We start from the raw sequence: 15,138 nt of genomic DNA on the forward strand, positions 1-15,138 counted from the left end.
AGAAAGTATGCAGTGGTTCTACTGACAGGGCACTGGTCAGGAGACCTGGGCTCTGTACTTGGCTCTCCCACTGACCTGCTGTGGTGAGCCTGGGTAAGTCACGTCACCCCTCTGTGCCGCTGTTTCCTCTCCCATCTATTGTCTGTCTTGTCTATTTAATCTAAGCTTTTTGGGTCAGGGTCTGTCCCTCACTTTATGTTTGTACTTCACCTAGCACAATGAGGCCCTGATCTCAGTTGGGACCACTAGATGCTACAGGAATACAAATAATACTTCTGCTACTTAAAATTGCCCACTAGGCTGAATGACCCTGAAGATTGGCCTCCGGGTGAAATTCTGAAGGGTGGTAGGTGATATAGGGCATATTATGTATTATTTATCTAACAGTAACATCTTGAGGCTCTGCTCAAGATTGAATTAGGTGCTGCACAAACACAGAGGAAGACATGGTCCCTGCCCGGAAGAGCTAACAGTCTAAAGGAAGTGTGGAACACTACACCAGTCTGCTTGCAATAATTGGTGTGTGTCTCAATTTGAATTGATATGAGTTTTGAGGTTTTTTAAAACAATTTTGCCTTCCTCGTGTTGTAACAACGACTTCAGAGTTTTTCTTTCTAATATTGCGAGTGTTCTCTTTTCAGACTTGTATTCATATTAACTGCATAATCCTCTTTCCAATACATTGTGTGACAAAGTTCCTCCTCTGCCTTGGTGGGCCTGCGCTTTTTGGTGGATTTGCTCACCCCAGAGGTTCATGGCAGCCCTCAGTTTGGCCACTTCTGCTAGAGGCTCAAACCTGCCGTTCACTCAGCTAACCTCATCGCTGGTCAGCATGGGGGAAACAGAGAACAATCCCCACAGTCTCTGTGTCCCACCTAGTGGGTCGAGGACAGGCCAGATCCATTTCCAAATTAGACCTTCCCTTCTGGTGTTTCTCACAGACCCGGTCAACTCCTCCTGTGTCTGATCAGGAGTTGGGGAGATGGGAGGAACCTGGGCCCGCCCTCTACACCGAGTTCCAGCCCAGGGCCATGTGGATAGCAGCTGTCTGTGTGTCCTGTATCAGCTGCCTGACAGCTACAACTGCCTGGGCTACTTCCCCATGTCCTCCCCCCAGCACCTTCTTTATCCTCACCACAGGATCTTCCCCCTGAAGCCTGATCATGCTTGCACTCCTCAGTCCTCCAGCAGCATGCCTTCTCACTCTCTGCTCCTTGCTCGCCCTCCGCTAACTGATGAGAGGTCCTTTTTAAACCAGGTGTCAAAAGAACATAAGAACGGCCATACTGGGTCAGACCAAAGGTCCATCTAGCCCAGTATCCTGTCTTCTGACAGGGGCCAATGCCAGGTGCCCCAGAGGGAGTGAACCTAACAGGTAATGATCAAGTGATCTCTCTCCTGCCATCCATCTCCACACTCTGACTAACAGAGGCTAGGAACACCATTCCTTACCCATCCTGGCTAATAGCCATTAATGGACTTAACCTCCCTGAATTTATCCAGTTCTCTTTTAAACCCTGTTATAGTCCTAGCCTTCACAACCTCCTCAGTCAAGGAGTTCCACAAGTTGACTGTGCTCTGTGTGAAGAGCTTCCTTTTATTTGTTATAAACCTGCTGCCCGTTAATTTCATTTGGTGGCCCCTAGCTCTTGTATCATGGGAATAAGTAAATAACTTTTCCTTATTTACTTTCTTCACATCACTCATGATTTTATATACCTCTATCATATCCCCCCTTAGTCTCCTCTTGTCCAAGCTGAAAAGTCCTAGCCTCTTTAATCTCTCCTCGTATGGGACCCGTTCCAAACCCCTAATCATTTTAGTTGCCTTTCTCTGAACCTTGTCTAATGTCAGTTTAGCTTTTTTGAGATGAGGAGACCACATCTGTACGCAGTATTCAAGATGTGGGTGTACCATGGATTTATATAAGGGCAATAAGATACTCTCTGTCTTATTCTCTATACCTTTTTTAATGATTCCTAACATCTTGTTTGCTTTCTTGATCACCGCTGCACACTACGTGGACATCTTCAGAGAACCATCCACGATGACTCCAAGATCTTTTTCCTTATTCATTGTAACTAAATTAGCCCCCATCATATTGTATGTATAGTTGGGGTTATTTTTCCCAATGTGCATTACTTTACATTTATCCACATTCAATTTAATTTGCCATTTTGTTGCCCAATCACTTAGTTTTGTGAGATCTTTTTGAAGTTCTTCACAGTCTGCTTTGGTCTTAACTATCTGGAGCAGTTCAGTATCATCTGCAAACTTTGCCACCTCACTTTTTACCCCTTTCTCCAGATCATTTATGAATAAGTTGAATAGGATTGGTCCTAGAACTCACTCTTAGGGAACACCACTAGTTACCCTCTCCATTCGGAGAATTTACATTTATTCCTATCCTTTGTTTCCTGTCTTTTAACCAGTTCTCAATCCATGAAATGACCTTCCCTTTTATCCCATGACAACCTAATTTACATAAGAGCCTTTGGTGAGGGACTTTGTCAAAGGCTTTCTGGAAATCTAAGTACAGTAAGTCCACTGGATCCCCCTTGTCCACATGTTTGTTGACCCCTTCAAAGAACTCTAATAGATTAGTAAGACACAATTTGACTTTTGCCCAACAATTTATGTTCTTCTGTGTGTATGACAATTTTATTCTTTACTATTGTTTCAGCTAATTTATCTGGTACTGATGTTAGACTTACTAGTCTGTAATTGCGGGGATCACCTCTAGAGCCCTTTTTAAATATTGGCATTAAATTAGCTATCTTCCAATCATTGAGTACAGAAGCCAATTTAAAGGACAGGTTACAAACCATAGTTAATAGTTCCGCAACTTCACATTTGAGTTCTTTCAGAACTTTTTAAAAGATGCCTTTTTATCTCTCACTGCTTCTTTTACATGGTTGTTAAGCCACGGTGGCTCTTTTTTAGTTCTTTTACTATGTTTTTTATTTGGGGTATGCGTTTAAGTTGGGTCTCCATTATGGTGTCTTTAAAAAGCGTCCATGCAGTTTACAGGGATTTCACTTTAGTCATTTAGTCACTGTACCTTTTAATTTCTGTTCAACTGCCTCATTTTTGCATAGTTCTCCTTTTTGAAATTAAATGCCACAGCGTTAGGCTGTTGAGATGTTCTTCCCACCACAGGGATGTTAAATGTTGTTATACTATGGTCACTATTTCCAAACGGTCCTGTTATAGTTACCTCTTGGACCTGCTCCTGATTAGTCTGCCTGTCATAATTGATTCTAGTATGTTCTTAATTGGCTCCAGGTGTCTTAATTAGCCTGCCTGTCTTAATTGGTTCTAGCAGGTTCCTGATTGCTCTAGTGCAGCCCCCACTCTGGTCACTCAGACTCAGGGAACAAAAAACTATTCATCCAGTGGCCAGTATATTTGCCCTGTATCAGATTCCTGTACCCCACTGGTCTGGGTCTGTCACAATTGGTTACTCATGAGACGTTTCTGACAAAGGCTGGGCCCCATTTTAGTGCCTGTGAAAATTATTTTTTCATCACAAAAAAGCAAAGCTCTGCACTTGCAGTCTTGAAAACATCCCGTTGGCTCTTGTTTGATTTTTGTCCATGAATACAAAAATGCTTGCTGCTCTAACATCACATCCTTGCAACATTTGTTTTTAAAGCTGAGTGCGCTAGTGCTAGTGGGGCGTAAATGCATCTAAAGCCTTATATCAGCTCTGCTTTTACTGCTTAAAACAGAAAAAAAAAATAGAAGGGGGGCATCTACTGAAATCATTTTGGTCGCATCATATCCGAATTGAGCACTTAATTGCTATTTATTTAATTGTGCCCAGAGGTCTTGATCCAGGATCAGGGTTATGTTGACCAGTTCAACCACAATGGTAGATGTGGTCTTTGTCCAAAAGAGTTTATAGCATGTAAGATTAGCACCTAATTTCTGAAAGACCCTTTTTCAAAAGGCCGACCTATTAAACCCCCCAAATTGTGGTTTATAATGAAAATGTCAACTCATCTAGACTATAACATGGCCGTCAGTACTGAGCACTACTATTATGTGGGAAAGTATCTGTGGTGTCCTACTGCTTATTCTCAGCAGTCTAGTGATCAGTCAGATGTAAGCCAACAGGTCAGACGTAATGGAGTGGTCATTTTTAGGCTATTAAGGAGAAGAAGAAGAAGTAAAGTGTGTAAGGTAAAGGAGAAATGAATGAATAAAATACCAAAAGAAAAGAAAACCCTAGTATTTTAAACTATCAGGTACCCCAAGAATAATAAGCATGGAGAAACCCCGTAAATCTGAAAGGTAAGGCAAAGCCTAGTAAAGAATATTTTTGCTGTTTGGTCCTTACCCTGTGGCCAGGGTGTTTGGAGTTAAATTCTCCCGTCTGCCAGAGGACTTGCATAAGACATATGCATTAAGCATTCAAGATAAAGTTTCAGTGGGATTTAAGAGCTACATGGAGGGAAATTTCAGTCCCCAGTGATAGGCCATAAAAACAAATTACAGCCATCACCACTGACTGGTACTCTTCCTGAAACAGGATTTTTTAAGCAGTGGAAAGGGTTTAAGTAATGCCCTCTGACATCTCCTCTATATGACGTTGGACTGTAAATACAAGTTTTGTCTCTCTTCCTTCTTTCTCAGACTGGGGCTTGAAAATTTGCATATAAGTCTGATTTCATGATTATTTGTTTAAAACGTTTCTTCCTGGGAATGTTTGTGTTATTGCAATGTCTTTACGGCTGGCGTTGGAGCTTAGTATCAACTCTTTAATAAGAGTCTGTATTTCATACAGTTACATGCACCTAATAAATATAATTGCTACAGCCAAGAAGAAAACCCTGGCTAGGAACAGGCATTGGTCTGCTCCATTGTTTACCTCAGTGAGAATTTGAATGATGTTAGCCATTTAGATTGGATCCAAATACTTCACTACAGTTAGTTAGCTGATTAGATTTAGCTAAATATTGCAGCACGGGTCCTCATTTATAAACAAGAGGTTCACCACACAGCTTAGGAAGTGAAAAGCCAAGGTGGCTTTTGTGGTCCCTTGATCCTGGGGTTGACATGTGCCAAGCTGGTTCTCTAGTGTAAGTCTCCTGAAGGCTTCTGGAAGTTACAATGACATGGCCAGATGCCACAGAAATCTGGGGTCAAAAGTTCGGGTCCATAATCAACATAGTTCCTCTTTTCTACCCTACTCAGCCCCTTCTCTCTCATAGTTTAATGGCTGCTACTATTAAAGACAAAGAGGAACATCAGCAAAGAAGTATATAGTAGTATTTATTCACTTATTAAACTGAATTGCCACTTGTGCTGCCAAAAATCTTGCAGGAGCCTGCATACCTCACTGTGAGAGTCTGATGCTTTTCAGCTGACATCAATGTAAACACCTCTTGTAGCCAGCTTTAAGGATAGCAGTACACCTTGACTGTGTGCACTAAGGAAGAGGAACATCTGGGCTCAGTGGAGGCCTTGTAAGGATCTCCTTGGAGAAGTTTTCTCCAAAAATGTATAGAATAAAGTAGAGCTGGGCTTGATCCCAACATCCATATTGACGTTGGACATTTCTGAAATCCAGAACTAGATTTTGCAAATGGCATCCATCATTATAGTGGCCCAAGCCAACATCCCAGATCTCATCAACACCCAACACTGGGGTCATTTGTCATCTAAACAGGGGTGCTGGAACAATTTGTATAGTGGGGGTGCTGAGAGCCATTGAACTGAACTGCAAACCCTGTTTATGATGGAAACCACTTCAAGCCAATGGGTGCGTCAGCACCTATGCATCTAGAGCCAAATTTTGCAGCTTGAGCCCATCCCTAGAACACAGTCAAACTATTCAAACCAAAGACAAGACTCTATTTTTAATTTGCCTCCTACTCAACAGAAGTTATCATTTGAAAAACAGTTTTACTGTTACTAGATGCCTCAGTGTAATACTCTGTATTTAAGATCATAGGGCCTTAGAAAGAAGTTTGGTGAAAGATAAACAGACACAGGTCATGTATAGCGCAACACATGCTTTAAAATTCCCACAATGCACAGAAATCTCCTTGCAGGCTTTCAGTTGCAACTATTGGTTAATTAAAACATAGCCCTTTGTTTTCCAGACTTCTTTGCTGGGGAGGAGTCACCAAGTCAGTCAGTCAGAATTAAGGAAGTGTATTAACAGTGTGAATCAAACTGTTTCATGTTAATGAATTTGCCTGTGTGTGTACATACACATACGATGGCCTCTTCTCAATAGAATTAGAACAACTCAACTGTCATATGCTCTATACTGGTAATAACATGCCAATTGCCTCTTAGCTCAGGTAGGCTTTTCAATCAGAAGATGAGCTCTGGCCCCTGTGGTGCAGTGAAGTTGGGTGGTTATGTGATACAGCATATTGACAGCTGTAAAGTTCCTAGGCAGCCACAGATTTATTATAATATTGCAGAAAAAAAGCTTTCTGGGAATGTAAGACTATTTGGCTATATGAGACATTTAATCGGTAAGGAACTAAGACCACTGCCCCAGCACTCTGAATTTCTAGATGATGTTATCAAGCAGTAAAATGTCATGTGTGGTGGCTTGTTCCTCATCCCACATTACTGTCTCTCAGGTGTCACAGCTGAATCATAAACTTTGAGTTGATTCAATTTCAGAGCTGAACCGGCCTCTTCAGAATTAAAAAGAAAGACCTTTGAAGCAAGAGTTAACTTGAAATCCATATTCTGCTTCCCTGTAACAATTGCACAATAATATGCCCTTCAGTTTTTGTGTATCTTGGAGCAGAAAATAAAAATATTCAGTTCATACAACAAATATCTATCTGTAGGAAATGAAAAATAACCACTGTGCCCAGTGCACTAGCAACTTGTGTGAAATTTCTATTGATAAACCTTCAGTGACTTGGTGAAATAATGCTCCCCTAAAGAAATCTTCAACTTAATCTACAGCATTTGGCTGGTACGGTTTTGAAAAACAACCATTTATAATCCACAGATGAATTTAGCATTTAAGAAGATTAATGCATTCATAAATAGCCTGGAAAGCCAAAGTCATTGAATTTAATGCACCAAACAGGCATTTATGAAACCATCTGGCATGCTCACTGGGAAAAAATTTAATACAACTACAGACAGATCAGGCATTTACCTCCACTAACATGATTTAATTTGGGAATATTTACCACTCCCCCAGAAATTGTTAGCTGTTAATTGTCACGCAGTTGTTTTTCTTTGAAAAGGTGGGGTAAATAATACCAGAACCAGTAGAGTTTATGATTAAGCCATGAGAAACCCCTGTTTTAGCTGGTATACTTTACAGAGGAGGATCCTTCTGCTTTTAGAAACCAACTGGCCTGGAAGTTCATGAGCTGAACAGTCATTCTGCATGAGCTAAATGGCCATGATTTCTCCCATCTCCCCTCCCATGAAACTTGCAAAGGACTGGGTTTCCTCATGGCCTGTTGTGGGCATAATGCTAGTCCCCTTTCTTCACCAGGGGCTGGGCAGGAATCTTTCCCTTACTGCCAGAGTGGCCAAGGCAGGGTGGGTTTTTTTCCACCTTTCCCACAGCAGGTCTGGGACCCAGTATGGTGGGGTAGGAGGGTTAAGTCATAATATCAACCTTTAATAGGTAAAACTTGTGGCAGGTGTCCAGTGCGCATACATGTTATGGAAGGGTACAGTCACCTGCTAAAACAGATTGAAAAAAGATCTGAAAGAAAGGACCCCTTAAGGATTCTGAGGAAGGGGTTGGGGGATTGGAGCTCCTATGTCTGGTACAGCAGAGAGCTGACCCACCCTGTCCTCCCCCACTCCACACACACACACACACACTTCCTTTCTCTAGCTCTCTTTAAGGGAGCTGAGGAAGAACAGTACTGGGCTCCTGTGTCTGGAACAGCAGGGAACCAACCCCACTTCGCTGAGTCCTCTTTTACCTTATACAAGGAGATGACAGCAGGGTCCAGCACTGGGATAGCTGGGATCGGGTGGGAGATTATTTTGAAATGATTAAGGAAAGGATGGTGACCTGCTCTGTACAATTTACTGCCAGATATTTTAAGTGAATAAAATTGTGGCCTAATTAAACCACATCCATTGCTGCCTCCTTTCTGTTGTGAGGGGCTCAGCAGAAACGAGAAGTGGACTTGTTTAACTCGGAATGGTGACTGGTCACATGCCTTGAGGACACAACCACTAACAACTCCTGCCATGCTAAATAATGGCCTAGTGGAAGCTGTTGTGGTTGGCCTGTGTGACTTAGCTGCAGAATCAGTCATATTTTTAAGCCCTTTTTTTTTAAACTTTGTTTCCCCAGTTCTTCCCTGCAATAGCCAGTCACAGATCTAAGCACAGAGAAACTGCTAAAATTAGCCTTTGTGTGGTGAAGTCCTGTATTACCCACCATCATTCAGCCATTTATTCCTTAAAGTCTCTTGTCTATTTTCCTTTTAGTTTTTTCCTCCCCAGCAAGTGGGGAGGTTGCTTTGTGTTTGTATACCCACATACAGGCCCCAAAGAAATTACCAAGTCAGGGAAGCCTGCTCTAAACACACATTTCTTCAGGTGCCCCACTGTTGGTCTATCACCAGCACAGCTCCACTGGTACTAGGTGGGAGGGCTAATATAGACAGGCCACTGGTGGGTTTGCCACTGTGTCATCTAAATCTGCTCTGAGGACGGTTAGATAACAAGTAAAAATATTGCTGCTCTCTCTACATGAGCGTGCTCACTCTTCCTAGCACCACTGAAGCCATACAGGTGGTAGATTAATTTCTCAACCTTTTTGATACCAGGAACCGGCTTGCTGCCTTCCTAAGCTATATCAGGGTGATCGCAGGGACTGCCACTGGTCCACAGACAGGTCATTGAGAAACAATATTTAGAGCAGCAGTGGGAGAATGAGGAAAATGTAGGCACAGTCAAAATGGCTTGCTCTTCCTAAATGCAATTTCCAATGTGACTTATAAGCCACAGACCTTAGCACAGGGCTACCAACCTGCTCACTTTTCCCCCCTCCTCTTGGCATTGTGCACACTGCATAGTGCAGCAGGTGTGCATGTTGAATATAATAGATCTGATTCTCCTTCCGCCTTGGTGTAAATCAGAAGTAACTCCACTGAAGTAAATGGAGTTATATCAGCATAAAACACCACGAGCAGAAGCTCAGGTTCATTATGTGTCTCAGGATCTATGAGTGAGGCTCATCTTTTAGACCCCAATCCCTGTGCCCATGAAAATCAATGGGAGTTTTTCCAGAGACGTCCAGGGAATCAGGATTGGCCCTAAATGAATAAATGCTGCAGCACTGTCTTCAATAAGGAGCCCTTTCAGTTCACATCTAGCAGAGGAAAGCTGCTGTCCCAGAGACAATTGTTTGCTCAAACTCCTTATTGATGCTGTCTCATAATGCTCTGTCAATGTACATGGAGTTTCACAAACACAAAAAAGATAAAATCCCTGTCTCCGGGCGATTAGTTACTTCCAAAGATGTGCCCATTCCAAACTCCTGGACCCAAACACCCCCTGTATTGCCGGGAAATTCGGAGCCAGATCAGTATCTGAACTCCGCAATATCAGCTCCTCTCTAATGATTACATTCTACAGAAACTCAATTCTTACATAGCAACGTGCTTGAGGCAGGCATTGGGTTATTTACTCTGCAGAACCATCACTGCTTGAGCTGTAATGAGTGCCAGAAGGTGGAAAGAGCAGGAGATAGCATATTCCCCTACCCCTGAGGAAACCTCATCACCTAGCCTGTCCAACAGGGTGGTGTTGGTTAATGCTTCAGTGGTGTTTGCCACCTCCTCGGGAAGGCCCTCTTGGAGCAGGAGCTTGGAGATAAGGCTGCTGAACTTGCTCTCTGTGGTGGAGTGAGGCTCTTCAGTCGGGGTTGGGCTGTAGAATGTGACGTTGAACTCCACTGGGTCAAGACAATAACCTTCAGGTGATCTGTCAAACAGCACATCCGCCAAGTCGATACCGGCTACTGAGGAGGGGGAGACACAAAGAATATCCCTGACAAGTCTGTAATTCTCCATCCACTCTTTCAGCCATTTGAGCCTGCAGTCACACTCCCAGGGGTTCCGGAAAAGATAGAGCCTTCCCAGGAAATAGACTGGCCGGAAGACAGAAAAAGGTAGGGTGGTTAGGTTGTTACTGTTCAAATGCAAAGAGACCAGGCTGGTTAGGTTTTCAAATGCCCCTTCTTCAATGTAGTTGACCCTGTTTCGGTCCAAGTACAGAACCTCCAGTTCAACTAGGTCTCGGAACCAGGTTTTGGACACGTTCCTGAGAAAGTTCCCACCAAGACTGAGCATTTTCAGGTGCCTCAGCCCGTCAAAGGAGTTTTCTGGGAGGTCATTAAGTAAGTTGTCATTCAAGTAGAGATACTCCATTTTCTGACAATCCTGAAAGGCGTGGTCATGAATGACATTTATTCTGTTGTCTTGGAGGTTAAGATACTTCAGCCTGGTCAGGCCCTGCAGAGAATTATAGGCTACAGCTTCTATCTTGTTTCGCTCCAAGTAAACATGGGTCAAATTCTCCATACCTCGTATGGCCCCAGGGATCCTTCGGAAATTGTTCTGGAAGCAGAAGAGCTCCTGAAGGGCAGGGAGCTCTATGAAAATCCTGTCTGGGATATTGAAAAGGTTGCAGTCAGCTAGGTCTAGTCTGACAAGCCTTTTGAGGGCAGTAAAAGTGCGAGTGTGCAGGTAGCGGATGTATTCGTTGTGAGCCATTTTAAGCTCAGTCAACCTTGGTAGCCCTTTGAAAGCCCCGGGAGTGATGAACGAGATGTTGTTGTGCTGGAGTGAGAGAGATTTGAGGGAAGGCAGGGTCCCAAAGGCCCTCTCTGAAACGAATTTAATACTGTTTTTATCCAGGTTGATAGAAGAGGCTTCACAGGGGAAGTTGCTGGGGATCTGCAGAAGGCCAGCACGGTCACACAGCACGGAACAGCTCCGCTCCTGCGTGCATACGCAGTTGGCAGGGCAGGAACGTACACAGGCCCACACAGCATGGATGTGGGGGATACAAAGAACGACTGGTGGTGGGAACAGTACAATTGCCACACAGATAACGGGGGAAGGAGAGAGAAAAACAGGAGCAGTTAGTAAATGTTAGTTATGACCAAAAGACTTATTTATGCCACAGATCTAGCCAGATTGTTAACAATAACCCATTAAAATACAGTTTCACTAAAGGAGAGCCAGGAACTCTCATGGAAGAATCCTGCAGAATTTACTCGAGAAGGGCTATTTTACCCTTGGGTTTTGAAACCCTCCTGTGGAATTCTATAATGGATTTAATCTCTCTCAAATTCTGTCAGTTTCTATATAATCCTGTTGAATTTATCTCTACTAAATTCTTTTAGAATGTTTCCACCTTCTGTCACTTCTTTCTCAGTGAATTAATGTGTAGGTTCTCCCACCATAATTAATGTGTAGGTTCTCCCACTGGGACTGGGACTGAGCCTGGGATGCTCTGGGGGTTGGCAGGTCTATCAGCTGAGCAGAGGATTGGCTTGTTTGCAGGGGTGGCTCAAGACATTTCGCTGCCCCAAGCATGGCAGCATGCCGCAGGGGGCGCTCTGCCGGTCGCCAGTCCTGCAGCTCCGGTGGACCTCCCGCAGGCGTGCCTGCGGAGGGTCCGCTGGTCCCACGGCTCGATCAGCGACCGGCAGAGCTCCCCCCGTGGCTTGCTGCCCCAAGTACGCGCATGGCATGCAGGGGCCTGAAGCCACCCCTGCTTGTTTGTTTGGGAGCATTGCAAACAGATTTGCCAGCTAGAGAAAGTGCTTAGTTGTTTGAGGCATTGCAGTGTCTATGGGTTTTGCCTCTTTTTCCTGTGATAAGCCCATTCGTTTTGATATTTATTCCACTAGTGGCCCGGGTAGGTGCTTTACTTTTAACTGCTAATAGTTCTCCTTATTCTAAAGTGTAGTATTTAAAAAGCCATTCCTGCTCTGGATTTGGTGGAGAAGCATGAGGGAAAGGGAGGTTCAAGGAATATCTTTGAAACACTTTTTTCCTCAGTCTGCATGTTTCATATTAAAGGTGATGCTCTGAGCCTCCAGTAACGCACCTGCTTTGCTCTACCCATTGGTTACTATTTCCTAATACCCTGGCTGCCGTGCAAGTGTGTGGCTGCCATGGCTTTTTGGCTGTGTAGTTAGGATCAAGCAAATGGATGTACAGTGATGAGGAAGATAAAAACTCCCTGGTTCCACTCAAACAAGAGGAGCAGGAATCTGAGGCAGTGTAAGCAGTGACACATGGAGCTCTGTTTGAAGGGAAAGCCTACACAGCTGGAAGTCTGAGAAATACAATCTTTAGGGAGAGAACTGAAAACAGATTTCATTTTGTACTTGCTCTCCTAAGGTGTATCCCACCTCCTGTTCAACTGGAATGAAAAAGAGCATCCACAAGCTCTTGACGTTGTCATTGGCAGGGCATCACCTGCTGAGTGATTTTTCTGTTGCAGTTTATCAGTTCTCATATCACTGCTACTTTTTAAAAAAAAAATAACCAGGTGTCCTCCTCATTGCTAACAAACTCTCTCAACGCACTGCCAGCCTCACGAGTTTCACGCTGGGCCCTTGTGTAGCAGAAGGGGCATTCACTGGTGAGACCCGCCCGTTCCTCAAAGGCAAGCTGCAAGACTAAATGGTGCCTGGCCAGATTTGCTCTCCCCAGGAACTAATGGTGCAACCACTTGTTTGTGGTGATTTTGCTATAAAAGATTAAGCTTCAGCAGCTCTCTTATCTTCTTTGTGACTAGCCTCTTTGGCTTTCATATACAAATCAAATTGTTGTTAGAAGCTTTTCTGGGTGTTCTGAGCATTTCCATCCCTTTTCAAGGTGACCTGCACAGAAATTTTTTAAAATTGGGTTTGTGCCTTTTTTTATCCTCCTTCAGGCTGGCCCAATCCTGCAAAGCAAACTGTCTGACAGAACCCTTTAAAGTCAATGGGATTCCATGAAGGCATAGGGGTCTGCCCACATGGGTCTCTGGAGGACTGGAGCCTTATGCTGTATAAAGAAGGCCTGAACATGAGAGCAGGGTGCATTTCCCCCCCCCCCCAAAAATCTGATTGTTTTTTACTTTAGAAATTACCCTGGAGACTGTGTGGTGACTGGAGAACTAGCAAAATGGTGACACTACAAGAATCAAGTCAATGAATGTAGAACAGTTGAAAGGGGGGAGGGATTTTATTCAGATTGTTTAAAAAAAATTGTTTGTTTTTTCTTAACATGCATTTAACTGCAATAACTAATTAACATTTTAGATAAAGGAAGTCCTTTCCTAATTCAGCACCCAAATCCCTTCCATTACAGCTCCTCCAGTGAAACGAGACAAGACCTGATTTGATTTTTCTGATAATTCCAAGGTAAAAAACAAGCATAATATTGTTTAAAAAAACACTTTTCAGATTCTTTGTAAGTTATGAAGAGGAAAAAAAGCCCAAACCTAGTGAAAACTTTCCTATGCAAGTCATTGTAAAGGCAGATGGAAGATTTACAAATTTCAGTCACAGTTACACAGCAGCCATTTTAAATTAATTATTTCCATACAAAGATGTGTAAATTTAGGCAGAGAGAGACTAAGTGACATGTCCAAAATCATGCAATAAGTCAGTGGCCAAGTTCAGTGCAGAACCCAGCTCTCCTGACTCCCAATTGACTTTCTAATCCCTTGACTTGCTGAAGAAAACATCTGAGTTCAGGTCAAGCCAAGTCATTTCCTAGTCTGATGAGACTGTAGTAATGAGCAATTTTTTTTGTTGCTCTGCTGAATATGGATCTACCGCTAGCAGATTTTCACAACACAAACACCTAGGTTGTCTATTTACAAATAAATCTCTCTAGTCTGCATAAAACATTGAATCCATTAATCCAGCCTTAGAAAACAATGTCCTCCAAGCAAAAAAATAAAAATAAAAAACGCAGAACCCCTCAGTATCAGAATATTTACAGTATTTTTTTTAGAGTTAAGGTCCTGCTAAAATCCTTCATCTGAACACCACCAAATTCTGAGGGTTCAAAATCCAAACCTACTTGCCATTCTGAATTTGCACCTTGATCCCATTTCTAATATCTTTTGACAGCAGATCCGTATTCAAAGCACTGACACATTTATGCTGCCATTACATAAATCATTAAAAAAATGATGAATGTGTTTAAAATCTCAGCTGGAAACAGAAAAACTCTGTTTGTTCAAAACATTTTTTCCCCCCCAAAAAACACATTTGCTCCTTGGGCTACATTCAGTACAGTTCAGGCAGCTATACTGGGTGGAACTTTTACCACCTGTCAACTCAGACAGAGAATTTGTGGTAATATTGGTTTAATTAAATGTGTAATATAAAAGAATGAAAAAATATTGCCAGTTTCAGAACATCAGCAAAATGGCTCTGTGATTGAGACTGGGGTGCGGGGGGGTGGTATTTTTTTTCTCAACTCAATTTAACTGCTGCATTTTTTTAAATGACTTCAATATTTGCACAAATGAATGAGAAGACCTACAAGATATCTGCACTGGATTTTCAGCAGCACAAGCAGACAATGTTTGAAATGATATAGAGTTAGCCTAAAACATACAATGTGATCGGTCTAATCTTAGAAACTACTATTGGCTTTCACAAAATAAAAATACTACTCACCATTTAAAATGATGACAAACATCACCTTGATTATTCACCTATGGCATTTCAGGTCTGGCAAGTAAAATTCTGTGATCTAAAAGTAGATGGAAGGATCCGAGATAGTTTCAATCCACTGTCATTTACACATATCATCATCCCATTATAGTGTCTGTGTCTAGAAAGGAAGATTGAAATCCATAGGGAGAGGTTTTACTAAATTGACTCTTTCCCCTAAGCTTCAAACCAAAGCATTGATTTCTTCCTTTTATTTATTTTTGCCACTGACCTTTTCAGTGCAAATTTCAGTTTTGTACTATTCTTCACAGGGCTTTTCAGCAAGGGCTTGACCAAGTTTTTAACATGAGGTGAACCACTGAAATGTGCCTAGATGGATGGGAATAAAGAAAGATCATTAGGCTGCTAGAGAATGATCACTTAATCAAATCTACAGATGCTTTTACACAGCAGTGTTATTGAACCAGCAATGAACTGCC

General features: G+C 42.6%; 1 protein-coding gene across 1 annotated transcript; it reads right to left on the reverse strand.

Annotated features, from left to right (window-relative positions):
• Positions 1-9,550: 9,550 nt before the first annotated feature.
• On the reverse strand, positions 9,551-14,764 carry NYX (nyctalopin). Its single transcript, XM_032806651.2, has 2 exons — positions 14,663-14,764; positions 9,551-11,044 (listed from the first exon to the last, which is right to left on the reverse strand). The coding sequence occupies exons 1-2, from the start codon at positions 14,682-14,684 to the stop codon at positions 9,645-9,647; spliced, it is 1,422 nt and encodes a 473-aa protein (XP_032662542.1). The 5' UTR covers positions 14,685-14,764; the 3' UTR covers positions 9,551-9,644.
• Positions 14,765-15,138: the final 374 nt, after the last annotated feature.

This window comes from Chelonoidis abingdonii, chromosome 1 (genome assembly GCF_003597395.2).
Source record: "Chelonoidis abingdonii isolate Lonesome George chromosome 1, CheloAbing_2.0, whole genome shotgun sequence".
Lineage (NCBI taxonomy): Eukaryota > Metazoa > Chordata > Testudines > Testudinidae > Chelonoidis > Chelonoidis abingdonii.